Source organism: Ochlerotatus camptorhynchus, unplaced genomic scaffold (genome assembly GCF_037179485.1).
Source record: "Ochlerotatus camptorhynchus isolate MF236.1 unplaced genomic scaffold, CSIRO-AGI_Acam_v1.1 ptg000743l, whole genome shotgun sequence".
Classification (NCBI taxonomy): Eukaryota; Metazoa; Arthropoda; class Insecta; order Diptera; family Culicidae; genus Ochlerotatus; species Ochlerotatus camptorhynchus.
The window spans coordinates 233571-249845 of record NW_027041212.1 but is presented as its reverse complement, the minus strand read 5'-3'; the positions used below and the strand labels follow the sequence as shown (position 1 = coordinate 249845).

At 35.4% G+C, this 16275-nt stretch overlaps 1 protein-coding gene across 29 annotated transcripts in view; it reads right to left on the bottom strand.

Annotated features, from left to right (window-relative positions):
* Tm1 (tropomyosin 1) overlaps window positions 1-16275 on the bottom strand; it is a 97503-nt gene that overhangs the window by 30394 nt on the left and 50834 nt on the right. For 15 of the 29 annotated variants that reach the window (XM_065238256.1, XM_065238257.1, XM_065238265.1 and 12 more), the window contains one exon: window positions 11799-11916. In XM_065238256.1, coding sequence (XP_065094328.1) covers window positions 11799-11916 — 118 coding nt within the window. Of the gene's footprint in view, window positions 1-11347; window positions 11466-11798; window positions 11917-16275 lie in introns of all 29 variants that reach the window. The other 14 variants (XM_065238253.1, XM_065238262.1, XM_065238264.1 and 11 more) reach the window with 1 other exon arrangement.

The following is a 16275-nucleotide window of genomic DNA, read 5'->3' as shown; positions in this document are numbered from 1 at the left end:
CATTGCATCAACACGCACTTTGCAGGGTAGTACTTTGAGAGTCAAAATTGCGTAGCTTTGCAATACTTTAAAAAGAGTAGCTGTATTAACCGGAATTATACAATAGTTATGAAATGTATGACGCATAAACTAAGTTTACCTAAGATTTAACTGATCCAATTGGTAGAATTGTTAGGCTGAAAATATGCACTTTCATTCTGTGTAAGGGTTGAACTGTCCACTAGGACTCAACGGATATCATTCATCTATCAGGTTGCCAGCTTGATTGGAATGACATTTTCCAAGACTTTGACAGAAAAACTATTGTTCCAATTTTGACGTGTTGCCTCCTTATCCAATTCAGTTTCTTTAGTTGAGACTAGAGATGCTATGATAAGTTTTTGGTTTTTGGTTGCGCCTATCAAGCAGCGCCTATCTTTTTTATTAGCAGTGTTGCTAGAAACTATTTAAGCAAAACCTTGCCAAGGAGCAGTTCTGACCCGGCCTTCTCCGATTTGCATTAAACTTTGCATAATTATTTGCTATGGGCAATGATTCACACTATTGCTTTATTTCGGCCAGTTTGGATCAGGTAAAATTTTTAAAAATGCGTCTTTGAAAAAATGAGGCACGGAAACGGCACTTTTCATCGAAATGACGTTTGAGACAAAATTATAGATAATAATAATGTTTTTCTAGGAAAACTAAACAAAAAAAATTGTATTATTTGCTGTATTTTAGTAAAAATTTGATAAAAACATAAACTTTTCAAAATGTCCTGGTCAGATGTTTGAAATGACTTATTTAAAAAAAAAAGCTCGCGGAAAATGAAAATTTTTGAAGTGTTTCGAATTATGGACGTTTAAAAATTGACAAAGTTCGTAAAACAAGAACCTTTGGTCAATTTTTTTTAACATTTTGTTACAACGTTTTTTTCGTGTAATTCATACTCAGAAAACAATGTTTGAGACACTTAAAATCATTTTCTGTAAACATAAAAGTGTACTAACAAAAAGTTCAAACATTTTTCCAAAACAAGTTCTTGTTCTACGATTTTTGTCAGTATTTAAGTTTCCATGGTTTTAAACATTTCAAAAGTTTTTATTTTGCAGAAGATTTTTAATCAAAAATCGGGCAAACACATTTTGAGATACCTGGATTTTTTTTTAATTTGTTCATTGAACTTGTACTTAAAATAAATAAAAAAAAGCTTTTTTGTTTATTATTCCCGGAAAGACATTAATTATTATTGTCTACAACTTTGGATCAGACGTCATTTCAATCAGAAATTCCATTTTCGTGTTGCAACTTTTTGTAAAACTTCAAAAACGCCATTTTGAAAATTTTATAAGTTCTAAAATGGCTGAATTTAAGAAGAAAAAAAAGGTGAATCATTGCCCATAACAAACAATTACGCAAAGTTTCATACAAATAGGAGAAGGTTCTAAGGCAATTTGCAGACCCTGACTGGTTTGGTTTTAGTTTTGGAAGTCAAGACTAGGCTCCGCAATATTTATAACCCAAACCTCGCATAGACAAACAAACAACGCAATACATTGATGTTCTATAAGGTTTCGACCGTTGAGCATTTCGAGGCCCAAAAATTGAACATAAAACCAAATTTTAGATTTTACCTCTCAGAATTGGATGAAACTTTGCATAATTGGAGTCCTTTTCAGAAAAGTCAGCATTTTATGTTATTGAAATTTTAAACAGCTTTATTTAAAAAAAAAATCAGTGTGTATTTTATTTTTCCTGAAAAGCAATCCAGTTTCCAACAACTTTGTCTTAAACGTCATTTCGATTCGATGATCCGTTTTCGTGCTATGATTTATTGAAACATATCGAATATGCAATTTTGCAAAATTAGGTGCGTGTCAAAATGACCGAATTTCTGCACAAACTTGATTCATTGCCCATAGTGAACAATTATGCGAAGTTTCATGGACATCGAAGAGGGAAAAATAAAATCGATCCGTTAGTTTGCGCTTTTTTCTTCGGCTATCGGGTCTAAAATAAATAGAGGTTTTCAATACCGACACAATGGCGTTGAATTAAAAGTAATCAATGCTATTTATTTAGAGCATTGATGTTCGTTAGTTAAGTCGAATTTTAGAACTACAACTACGAACAAGCTATAGTGATTCCTTCTGTAAGTTTCGTAAAATGGGTTCTGCTTGATACACCGATGTAATTCCGCTAAAACCACTGTTTCCGCGATTACTTCGGAAACATTTTAGTTCTGAATCTCTACTTGCCAGTATCATTCAATTACGAAAGCTTTACTTTTTTTTTCCATGGTTTGTTTTTTCCGTCGGTCTTGTTTTCCGTGCTGAGCACCAATGCTACCGACATGCCAGGAAGGCAGCTCTCCCACACCTGGACCCTACCTATCGACCCATCAACTCATGAACCAGGGACCAACGGCTTTACTTCCCATCCGAAGGAAGGCGTGATCAGAGATGTTATGCCTCAGAACATCCCGACGGCGCCGACTGGGATTGAACCCAGGCCTGCTGGGGTGAGAGGTAATCACGCTTACCACTACACCACCGGCGCCGTTTAAAAGCTTTACTTATGAGAGTAGTATAAGTAAAAATATCGCGACGCTTGCTCATGAGTCGATCGATCACCGACCTACTCTATTAACTATCCTTTGTCTTTAATGTAAATAAAACTTCAAATATGGTTCCATTACGCAACATTAGAACTAAATTTTGAAATTTTGATCTTAATTCAACATTTCGAAACCAATATAAGATGCCAGGCAACACTGATGCCTGACGTAACACTTTCTACTCAAACGTCGTACACGCATTTAACGTTCAATTGAGATAAACTAGCCTACAACTAAAAATCTTCTAAAGAAAGAATTTAAAAAAAAGTTCAATTTAAATATTATTAGTTTCGCGAATCCACCACAACAGCGCTGGCATCGGCGCACTTTGACGTTTCTATAGATTCTATCGAATTTCTATGCAACATTGTTTAAAAGCAAGCTTTTTTTTGGAGAATAGCTCCCGATATGTCGTTAGTGAGTTCCGTGACGATATTGTTAAGGAAAATTTAGACAAAGACAAATTTAAAGCTACGTCTATTTGTCTGTGTTATGACATTACTAGAGCGATCTATAGGGATCATATGAGGCTGGTAATGTTTTTAAATTTATCCAGAAAATATTGGTACTGGAAAAAAAACAACTGGCCTCAAAACGGAAAGGCTATGCAGGCTTACACAAATGGCAAAAGTGGAGGTGTTAAATAAGCAAATTTAAATTTTACCTTATGTTCAATTTAATACTGCATCATTTACGATTTAATCTATTATAACAGATACAGTTTTACATGCCTAGTGATATAATCGAATTTCATTTGTGATCCTGTATGATACAAAAACGGTTCATCATAAATAAGTTATATTATATGTAATGTTGACTTAATGTATAATGCTTTACGATTCGATGTGTGCATTATTATGCAACTTCTATTTTCCTGGGTCTAAAAGTTAAATTATAATTGAAAAATCTTCAATTTATTTCGTAATTTTATAATAATCGCTTGTTGAAAGTCGTCCTAAATCCGCTCGAAAATATGATAAATTGAAGTTCAAAAAGAAACAATTTTATAACATTCCTTCATGGTAAAGTTCGAGTGGTAGGTAACGTCATTTTAAGCCGCTCGAATGATGTGATCCATCAGCAGTTTAAAATGACGTTTTCTACCACTCTTAATTCGTCATGGCGCAATATTTTAAGGTTTTTCATCTATAAATTCAGGATTGTATATTTCTAGCGATCATTATTATAAGGGCCTTACTGCGATGACTGATTCTTTGCGAATTACTGCAGTTAATTCCAATACAGTGCTGTAAACGGTTGTACTGGGTAGCGACGTATCTGCTTTAGTAAACAATGACTTGGATGGTCAGTAGAGTGATGCAAAATTTGAAATTTTCGCTCCACAATACTTAAACGATTCCAAATCGGATCCTGATTAACCTCTCAAAATTTGAACCCATTTGGTGAGAAACTGAGATGGCACAAACCATTTGAAGTTTGTATGGGAATTACTATGGTAAAACCAAGATTTTTGTTCATGTTTATCTAATAATTCACCATATCGGTCTGCTTCAAAAACTTTCAACTATACTTGTAGGAAATTTTCCCAGCTACAACTCAAGACCACTTTTTGATTAAATGCAAGGATCAAAAGTTATCAATGGTTCAATGCGCTGATGTCTTATGATCATGCTCAATCAACTGCTCAGCAGGCAACATTGGTGTTTCTGGGGCGTTGAATAGGACACAAAAATCATGGCTACTATGTCACGCTGCAAAATACAGTGTTGCCTACAGAGCAGCTGCTTGATCATGTCATAAGTTTACCAATCACTTAAAAAATTAATAACTTTTTCCTGTCTCGTTTTGCATAGAAACGATCTTCAGCAAAGTTGTAGCTGAGAAAATTTTCTATAATAATGGCTATCGAACTGTTTCGCAGCTCAATATGGAAAAAGACTAGAAGGAAATGAACCAAAAGTTGAGATTTTCCATAGTATTTTACATGTAAACATCAAATGGCTTGTGCGAAGTCTGTTTCCAACCAAATGAGTTGTAACTTTGGGAGGCTAATCAGGACCCGATTTGAAACCATTTAAGCACTGCGGAGCGAAAAAGTCAAATTTTGCATCAGTCTAATGGTCAGATTATCGTATTAGTTCGCCTACACATAATAACACCACCATCTGGATTGGGAAAATGCCCCCTACTTGATCCTACTTGGTGCTAGTACGCGTATACGAGCTAAAAGCTGCGTCATATCGACGATTAAAACCTTTTTTTTTTCACAAAAGCAGATGTTTTGATTTGAAAAGTTGTGCTTGACATAACCTCATTTCTATAAAATATCTGGTAGTCCCAAAACTGCTCGCCTAAGTGTTTTAAGGCATTTTTCAAGCGAGGATTTCATTATTAGCTTCCCTAGTAGCACATTTGTCGCGGATCAGTTTCGTAAACTTATATACGACTTATTTCAGTCATATGCAAGTTGCTGTAGACGCACTACATAAAAATATATTCTCATATATCCACTGTAAGGCTGTATTTATTACATCCATATGTTTCATACAATAAATTTAATGGCAACGTACAAATTCTAGCAGAATTCATATTTTACACATCGGCGAAATCAATCAAATTGCTTCGCAAATAAACCTCTGGGATGCCACTATAATCTCGAATGTCTGTCCATGTCGAAATGTGTCCATGAAAATTCAGCAAAGTTGTCGAATACTCAGTATTCCACAACCTTTTGTTTACAAGGTGGAGCTGACTATATTTACTAATTGTTTGTTTACCTTCGACGTATCTCACACGTAGCGTTAGACGAGAAATCGAGACGCGGATGGTTGAGCTAATGTTATCGTAAATCTATATTTCTTTACATGCGATCGTAGTGTAAACAGTTTCAAAACTGAAGTAAACAACCATATTAAGCAAAGTTTGATAACAGCACCTAGTTTCGGTTTTATCATGCCGCAAGAATAAACTAGTGGCACAGATTTACCATTCACTTTAGGCTTAAAGTCATGTCGCTTCGTCTAGGTTAAAATGCTCCGTTAACTACGGTTGAGAATCAAAACCAATTGCAATCAAAATAAAGAAAACGATATGCCAGAGTATTTTCAGTTCAAAACCTAAGACACTCAAGGAAAGGTTCAGCCAACTTTCAACAGATGTTCAAAGATCTGTAGAGGTAATTTGAGGTTTAGATGAAAAGGAATGAGAGCTTCCAGGTAAATCATACCATTTACAAATCAATGGAACAGATGCAGTCTTTGCTGAATCATGAAGGTCCACTCTGACCTCTTTCCGTTACTTATCCGGTACATCTGAGGTATTCAACAATTGCGGTCGAAGATCAGTCTCATATGATGTTTTGGGAAATCTTTTGAATGACACCTTTGAAGTTATATACAGCAGATATGTGTTTATAGAAATTTAAAAAAAAAATGGGCAACTCAGTAGTTTCGTACTGGGATTTTCCATTTTGACCCTCGCCTAACTTTTCAAAATAGCGTAATCGATTATTTTAATATATCATAGCACGAAAATGGCTCATCTTAACGAAATGATGCCTGAGACAAAGTTGTAGGAAACGAGATTACTTTTTCAGAAAAAAAATACACACTGAAAAAAATCTAATTTTTCTGTCAAAAAATATTTAAAAACTTGTTTTAGTGTGTATGTTTGTCCGAAAAAAAAAACAATCCCGTTTCCTATAACTTTGTCTCAGACATCATTTCGATTAAATCTACCATTTCCGTGCTGTGGTTCACAACTTGGGCAATATTTCTCATACACAAATTTGCCGCAGAAAGATGGAATCGTGCCGGAAAAACGAACTAATGAGAACCCGTTAAACCTTGTCCCTTTGAAAAAAGTGATCGCAAATCTGTAGTCTGCATACTTACGGCGCTACAGGTTTTGATCGCGCTATCGGCGCTATCACTGCCCACTGTTCACCGGTGGCGTCCAATGTCAGGGCTATTTTGGCGTTGTGTAGTCCATTTTGGCAATTTTATTTTTGCGTCTTTAAGGAGATTTCTAGAAGTTTCCAAAAATGGCTGATATGCCATATCACTATATTTTCTAGTGCACAAATCTCGAACACTGTTGCTACAGCGGTCATGTAGTTGGAACCGCCTATTATCCGCACAACAGCAAACGTGGAGTTTCCATTTCAATCTTGCAAGGCGATAATACGAGCAATGAGACATTCGGCTTCTTCATCGATTCACCTTAATAACCATTGTGACGATTATAGTACTCTGTAACCATTTTTGGTATTTTTAGGGCCATCTTGGTGTTATGCCGCTTTCAAGTTTTGGAGGCGAACCACCCCAGGCTGAAAGCCTCTTAAATAAAGAAACCTTATCTAACATAACCTAACGTTTTCAAGTCAATTTAAGTTTCTTTGATGTTTTTAAACTATTCCACTTCGTTTAGGCGTGTTTTATGCCATTCTGGCGATTTGGTAATTTGACGTTATTGAATCTTTTTGGTGTATGGTCTTAAATTTTGGTAATTTTCAAACCATTTTGGATCTTCTACATCTAGGTCATGTTAGCATTTTAAAAGCCATTTTGATTATAATAAGCCGTAAAATATTACAGAAATACCCAGAATAGGTTGGCAATTCCAGGAGGGGTGCTGCCGCAGTTCTCGGCTCTTCCAACCAATTGAGATCGTTTTCGGTAGATCGTGGATACAAAAAATCAGCTTAACTGGATGGAGGAGCCAAGAAACTACGGTGGGTGGACGCTACCACCCACCACGCTATTCTGGGGATTCCTGTATAAGCTTATTTTAGTGTTTTTAAGATTTGTTTGAGGAGGTCGTTTTGATATTTTTAAAAGTCAGTTTTAGCGTTTCGAGACCATTTGTTCAATTTCAGGTGAAACATTACGATTCTAAAGTATTTTTTTTTTTACATTTCAAAGACATTTTGGCGTTCCAAAGATAATTTTGGCTAAAAATCCTATTTTATCGATTTTGCCATTAGAGCGATTTGAGGATTGTTTTAGTGTTGGTGCTTCTTAGGCCATTTTTGGGCTGACTAAAATGCAAGTGAATGTAGATCATTGAAAAAATAAATTACAAAATCAATTTTTTTGTTAAAAATCGAAATTCAGTTCATGAAAATGTGGTCATATTACAATTCCAATTGCCAAGCCTAACAAAGTGAACACGTTGTCTGCGTTTTCCAGCGTCAGATTTTGTTTTGCTACTCTGGCGATTTGGGTAAAAGTCAATTTTTCAGACAGCATTATCGTATTCAATGATTGGAAACCACTGCACTACAGGATTACGACAAAAATATCATGTCCATCTTATTTCACAGTGATCCTAATATTAACGGGTCCTTTGAAGTCCTCCATGGAGCTCGCTTGAGAAGTGTGCTATGATGTTCTTTCAAAGTCTTCTTTCTCAACCTGGATCATTGAATCATTGAATAGGTTTTAACACCTATGTCGGATGCCTTCTGGAACACCTTTTGATATAGCCTCTTACGAACGCTAAACCCTCTGGTCTCCCAATGTGACGGGAGATGTGTGTTAAAATCACTCAAATTTAAATTTCTTACATACTTCAGTTGGATCCCATCGTAGTATTCTATGATTCGACACTACTGACTATAATGGACTGGATTATCTCTTACGATAGCATGTATTATTCCATGAAGACTTCTTAAGATTCAATTTACTTTGATGCTTTTTGGAAAATTTCAAAAGCTGTTTTTTCCGACGCATTATTTCAGATTGCAAAAAGCTCGCACTATTCGATTCCTTTTGATATTTTACACAAAATAACGCGAGCTTTTTGCAATCTAAAATAATGCGACGAAAAAAACTGCTTTTGAATTTTTAAAAAATGCATCAAAGTAAATTGAACCTTAATATTTTTTTCTGGTGGCTTTTGAATTATCAATTTAAACGTGAATCTTCAGTTAGAAAGTATTTAAAAATCTCGTTTGGAGTATATTTAACACTCCCAAAACTATGCCTCCGGTAAAATGTGTATCGGCAAATTGGAAATGTTAAAAAAATCATTGCGCATCAATTCATCAATAAATTTTATATCTATTGATACCGGAAAATATGTCTGTAGTTTCGAATGGCGCCAATAGATTTGAAAATCGTCAATAAGTGGCGGAGCTATGATTTTTCAAACATTGCAAGTTTGCCGTTACACATTTTACGGGAGGTATCGTATTCGGAGCGTAAAATGCCTTGTAAGTCTTCATTACCAAGACCCTTTATCCAGACATGTTGAAGCCTCTCAGAATCTGACACCCACAATTAAACTTTTTCGTCAATACTGCTCACTGCGCACCTTATTGATCTCAAAATAGAATAAACGAGGCAATTTCAACACTTTATCTACCATATTCATCTTAAGTTAGATATTGAAATTCATTAAGTAGCTATCTCCCTCAACTATGTAATCATCAACTTCACGGTTAAATAAAAAAAAATATTGGTGGATTGTCAATACCAGATATATTCCGTATGTGACCGATGAAAGACTCTTATTTCAAAAGGTCGTATCTGCATTAATCAAATGCAAATTAAGTCAGTGAAGATGATTTGTTTAAAAAAATGTTTGCATCGAAAAAAACACCTGACCATCAATTCAAATTCAACCTTTTAAATTGTGAGTCTTGAGATGGCCCAGAATTACCAAAATCGATCAGTTGTTAGCATTCTTGATATATTGGAACTCCAGCAAACATGCAAAAACCATTTCAAATTTCTTTGGAAATAACGTTTATTTGACTCGACTAAGGACCAGTCCCATATAACCGCCGAAAACGCCGAGAGAGATGAGTGTGGAATCGCTGAACAACCTGTGAAACATAAACCATAAAAATAATAAAACAACCGAAGCCATTTGTTTTTCGCTGAACTAGTTTATTAAATATGTTTTCAATGTTTTTAAAATAGTATAATTCATATATAATTTCTTCATCAATCCTTGTGTAGATAGCATTTTTTTCCACTTCATTCTTCTCAATCATTTTTTTTTTTCAATATGATTATTATTACAACACGTTTCATGTTACATTATAAACTGATCGTTTTTATTATGTTTCTTTACCTTGCTGGCTTGCTTCAACTAAATGGTTGCACAATTTGCTTCCAGTACCTTGCTACAAATTGCTTTACTGCATTCCTGTTTCCCCCTGTTCTATGCTGCCTAGCTTTGACTACTCTGAGACCGGCGATTCCTGATACCCAGCTAACGCTGCTAATCTCCATACATTTCACACCTCACTTGCACTTTTCCTTTCGCTGATTCGTTCAATTACTTAAATCCCCTACCCCTCCTTCCTTCGCCGGTCTTCTGAATCCCTATTGTCCGAAATTGCCGCAATTCTGATACCTGACTTGTTAGTCCGCAGGTGCTTTACCTTATCATTTCGCGCTGGTTAATCTTTAATTAGTAGTATTTCTACCGGCACCATAGCTTCGCTATGGTTGGACGATTCTGATTCTTGATTTGGTGTTGTTTTATATAAGACAATTAGTGGTGAGCTATTATGAACCCCCCTCCGTTTAGCCTGGAAACTTTAAGGGGGGCAAGACACTGATTCGGCGGTTCATTGCCACAGCAACGGACTGGAGGCACTGCTGTTACATGATGGTATTACCTATAAAATGTGGTTGCGACTGGCGCCGCTGATATTGCGTGAAAGCCAGTCTTCTTCATTTTAAAGCAGAAAAGTGTTCAAAGTATCATCCTTGCTTCAGTCGGGTTCAATTCACATCAGTTAGTACAATTTACTCTCGAAAGTGATCTTTAGGACAACATAAAGCACGAAATAAAAAGCAAAATGAAGTGTGAACGTTATGAGATGTGTAATCGATGAAAAAGGGGTTTTTGGTGATCAAGTGAAGATGAGATGAGTTGGTGTGAGTACCGTTCATTCTACACCTCCAAGCTTTCTTGTTCAAAACATCTAACACCGCGTAGTTTATAACCGTTCAACGATCTCCGGATCAAATTGAAATTAATTTAACGAGATTTCAATAAATAGAATTTTGAAACAAACTCAAACGTAGCCTAAATTTCTGGAAGATTCTCAACAAAGCTCGGCAAACCGGAAAACCCTGTCTTCTGCTAACAACAATCATCCAAACGCTGTTCAAAAACCCTGCACCTCTTTGGAATCACATCTCGCTCCTTTTTTCTATTCGCGGCTCCCGCGGGGTCGTATACGAAAAATAAACATGAAAACAAAAACACAAACGAAACCCGTCACTTTAAGAAAAAAAAATCACTCCCTGATGCACTACTGTGGACATCATCACGGCAAAACGAACCTCTTCGTCCTTCTTTCGGTTTTAGGGTACTAATAACGATAGTGGTAATAATAATAATGATGATTGCTATTCTAATTGGTATAGTTTGAAACGAAACAAAAAAGACGCGCCCAAAGTATTCAATTTTGGCAGGATTTGGCGGTGTGACCTATAACGATTGTATCCGCGTGCCTGTCCCACTTGCTATCTTGCTTTCCGACTCGACCTCATGACAAGACAAAACTGTGATGTTCCCATCCGATCCGACGGCTCTCTACCCTAACTCGCGAATAACCCGAAACCTGCGCGCGTTTCTACTTCTGAGAGGGTACTGGCAACTGAATGCTTCGAGTTGCGGATCAAAAGTTATCGAACCGAAGTGTGATGTGGTGCAGATTATGTGTGATGACGAGCGCATATGTTTTGCGAATGGGGATAACAAATGAAACAAACAATCGAAAACAAAAACAGAAAACACTGTTCAAGTAATGTCTGGCTTTTGCACCTCATCGTATTTCTTGTCAGCTTCCTCAGCCATGAAGCGGGCTTCCTTCAGCTGGTTCTCAAGAGCGTCCATACGCTCTTCATCCGCCAGCGAACGGTTCTCAAGAATCTTGCGTGCACTGTTGGCCAATTGCATTTAAATATTTGTCGTTGTTGTGATTTTGGATTAGCACGTTCAATGAGGACAGTGTGACAGAGATAATTGACAGAAAAGAAGAAAATATAGAGAATCATGTGTTAGTGGCGGCCTGATGGTGGTTGTGGCTGAAAATTAACATATCTGCAAAGAACAATCGTGGTTGCGGCGGCGGCGACTGGAACGACGTCAAAAACCTGAAAAATTAAAGATCCTAACGGCCCTAACACTGACACTGGAAACGTTCGGAACGTTCCACCTAACCGTAGTTTTACAATTTCGTGTAGATTCATAGCGTAGGAAGAATTAATTGTACCTCTTCGTATTTTTTGTCTGCTTCTTCTGCTATTAGCTTAGCCTGGGATAATTGTGCTTCCAGTATCGCTACTCTATCGTCTTCCATGTTTGTACGGTTTTCAAGGGCTTTTCTAATCCTGTACGTGGGTAGGAAATGATGATCACCATGGTGAGTGAAATTAGATATGAAACAGTTGCGGGAAAAATGAGACAAGAATTAGATCTTCACAATCCGGGCGGAAGTTCTCTGAACGACAATGGTAAGCTGGACGAGCACGGTTAGCAGTCTAGGATCAGTTCTAGTATGGATATGGTACGACGGTTCAACCTTGTGAGCACTGGACACGGGCACTTGTTCAGGAACCCAAGAATTGCAAGTTCGAAACTTATGTGCTTAAATTACAACCAAAGACGGGAGTCCACTTTGATCACTTTGACTGATATTTATCTTCAATCTTGAATGTACAAAGTCTGAGTGTGCTAGCCATAATTCAGCCTTAGAACCAAATTGATTTTTAATAAGATTTTCAATGGATATATGATACCTTGAGAAAAGTTGTGTGTATCAAACATGTTTTCAACTTTATTGAAGGTTCCACTATACCAAAGTGAATTATTTTTGATGTATTGAAAAGAGCATTTTTCAGCACTTGAACATTTGTACTTTTAACTAAAACATACCGGGTTTTAGTAAGAGTATCTATGATTTTAATATTTCGCACTCAGAATACAAATATTTTCGGCATGATTCGAGATTTACACGTAATTAATCTTATTTTCGAGCAGATTTGAGACGACCTATTACCAGTGGTTTTAAGAAAGTTAAGTAATAAAATCCTGTTTTTTCTAGCTTAGCATATATGTATAACACCATATTTTCACGAAGATCTAGAAGATTTTTCTTCAAAACATTATCTAACAGAAAAGTTCGAGTGGTAAGGAACGTCATTTTAAACTGCTCGAATGATGTGATCAATTGCTTTTGTAAACAAAGGAGTCAATCGCCAATTTCTTGTGAATAAAGTCTCAATCTCAGAAACTAACAGCACAATCATGTAGATAAATGATTCCTCTATCATTTGGTATAGTTTGTATGAAAAACTGAGCTTTTATTCGCGAGAAATCGGCGATTGACCCCTTTGTTTACAAAAGCAATTGATCACATTATTCGAGCATTTTAAAACTGACGTTTCCTACTACTCGAACTTTACCATGCAACAATATTTTGATTTTTTTTTTCCTGTAAGAACCTCGAGAAAATCGGGTATTATTGCTTAATTTTCTTTAAATCTCTCTATATCTTCTCAAAGCTACTCGAAAATGTGATGGTTCATGCCCAAATAAATACAGTAAAATTTCAAAATACTAAATATGATTATTTAATTATGTGTGATTTTCATTGAAATCAATTCGTAGGTAGATATGCGAGCACTTCATTTCTACATAAATTCAAGCTTGTGCGTTTAGTACAAATGCTTGCTGAATTTATCAATCAACCATTCAACAACAAGAAATTCGAATGAAATTCTATAAGAAATTAGAATAAAATTCTACTAGAATTTAGAATAAAATTCTCAAAGAATTTAGAAAAAAAAATCTACAAGAATCTCGAATGAAATTCTACAACAATTTCGAAAGAAATTCTACAACAAATACGAATGAAATTCTAAAGGAATTGCTTATCAAATTCTACCAGAATGTCTAATGAAATTCTGCAAGGATTTCGAATGAAACTCTACAGGAATTTGCATTGAAACTATACTGGAATTCAAGACTTCCGAACGAAATTCTACCAGAATTTCGAATGAAATTCTACCAGATTTTGAAAGAAATGCTACATGAATTTCGAATGAAATTCTACTTGAATTTCGAATGAAATTCTACAACAATTTTGTATGAAATTCTAAAATAATTGCTAATAAAAATCTACGTGAATTTTGAAAGAAATTCTACAAGGATTTCGAATGAAACTCTATAGGAATTTGCATTGAAATACCACAGGAATTTCGAATAAAATTGTAAAAGAATATCGAATTAAATCGTTCGAAAATTCTACCTGAATTTTGAATAAAATTCTAAACAAATTTCGACTGAAATTCTGCAAAAAAATTGAAAGAAAATCTGCAAAAATTTGAATGAAATTCTGCAAAAATTTTAATGAAATTCTGCAAGAATTTCGAATGAAATTATGCAGGAATTTGAATAAATTTTTAAACAAATTCTACAATAATTTAGAATGAATTCTACAAGAATTCTGATTCAAATTCTACTCGAAGTTTGAATGAAATTCTACTAGAATTACATATTAAATTCTCTAAGAGTTTCCAATTAAATTCTTCAAGAATTACGAATGAAATTCTACAAGAATTTTGAATACTGTTCTACAAGAAGGGTTTGAACATACTGAGAGGTAAGCACATATCATCGGTAAGAGACGTGTGTGTGAGAAAATTTGCGAAAAAAACTAAGGGCACCGGTGGGATTCGAACCCACAATTCCCATTCAGTACACGGGTGCATTGCCAATTATACAACGGTGGACCTATGGTCTACGGATGTATTTGGCTAATGACATTTGAGTTTCGAATCCGTTCCCCACCCTAGTCTTTTTGCGCAAGCGTTCTCTGATACACAACAATCGTCTATTATCGACGATATGTGCTTGTACCGCAACCACTCAGTATCAGTCGATGTGAACAAACACAGCTCATTTTTGTTGTACATCTTACATGCTGAAATATGTCCAGTACAGTATGACTATAACATTTTGAGCTGCCGGCCAGTACTGAATGGGAATTGTGGGTTCAAATCCCACCGGTGCCCTTAGATTTTTTCGCAAATTTTCTCACACACACGTCTCTTACCGATGATATGTGCTTACCTCTCAGTATGTTCAAACTTTCCTATAAACAATTAAATTGACTGCAAAGTCGCAGGAATTTCAAATAAAAACCTTCAAGAATTTCGAATGAACTGCTACTCAAATTTAGAATGAAATTCTAAGAGCATTTTGAATAGTATTTTACAAAAATGTTGGAACAATTATGACATTCTACTAAAATCTTACAAAGATTGCAAATTAAATTCTGCTCGAGTTTTGAACAGATTTCTTCTCAAATCCCGAGAATGAAATTCTACTCAAATTTTGAATGAAATTCGTCTCGAATATCAAATGTCATTATTCATGACTGGCGAATGAAATTCTGCACGAATATCATATATAGATCAAATTTTTATGTTAAAATACTGAAAAAGAGCCTATCATTGTTGATCGAATCTCTTCATTCTCTTTGGTTTACAAACTGAACTTTTGGCAACACAACCGTGGATATGCTTGCAGATCAGGTTGACAGGCGCTGATTTAGCATGTACCTGAAATAACAAACTCGATGAGAAATGCTTTTGCAGCCGTGTTATTCCAACAATGATAGGCTCTTTCCTCGTGTGACGTGATAAATCATATGAACTGTAATGCTTGCCAATAGATAGAAAAATAAAATTAGGTACATTATAACTATTGTAATCAAAAATTGCAAATTAGCACAGTATTACTAAAAAAAAAGGTTGGCTATTCCAACTTATTTCTAGAATCGTATTAAATCAGCTACCAGTGCTCCATACTAAAACCATGATCCGTAACTTACTTATCTTGCTGTCCAACACAATAAAAAAAACTATTTATAGAGATATCTGTAACTAGCAGTCGAATAATAACAACAACAAACAGGAATATTTTCATATCAAATTGCAAAAACAAAGTCGTATAAAATATACTACAAAAACAGTTAATATCAAGTCTATATGAACCAGAATGCCCCAGTAGGTCCAAAAGATTTGCTGCCAGCGAGGAAGGCAGTGAAACCCATTCGGCATAAAATATTAAAATTTAGAACAACATAAGGATGAAGATGTTCAATTTCGGTCCTACCCCTAACCACGCTTTTTGATGGGACAAAAGCTGTACATAGCAGTTTTCGAGAAATAATTTGTTAGTGGTGGGAAAGATAAACTATTTAATCACCATTTGCAACAGTATTTGGGATAAATTGGTGAGTAAAACATTACATCTTAACCAACTTAAATATTTATCGCTGACATTTTGATAAATGTTTCCATTTGAGTTCTAGTTTTAGCTGACTGAATTGAGAAATTCAATAAATTGGTTTCAACTTTCAACAAAAGCTGATCTAGACTAGCTGGATGAATCTACATATGAATATTTTCCCCATTATGCATCATTATGGGAAATACTAAAACCATAATTCGGGCAATAGAGGACTTAATCGCAAGATTTTGATTCCATCTGCATTTGCATTGACTGCAAAATGCAATCCTTTCATCGAAACCTACTTGTTATAGAGCGATTCCGGGTCAAAATGCAAAATAAAGGTGGATTTCATTCTCAATCTTTGTAAATAACAAAAGAATTATCAATTTTTATACTTTTGATTTAATTTGGCGCATTTGATCTCAGAATTCAAACATCTCTTCTTTTCA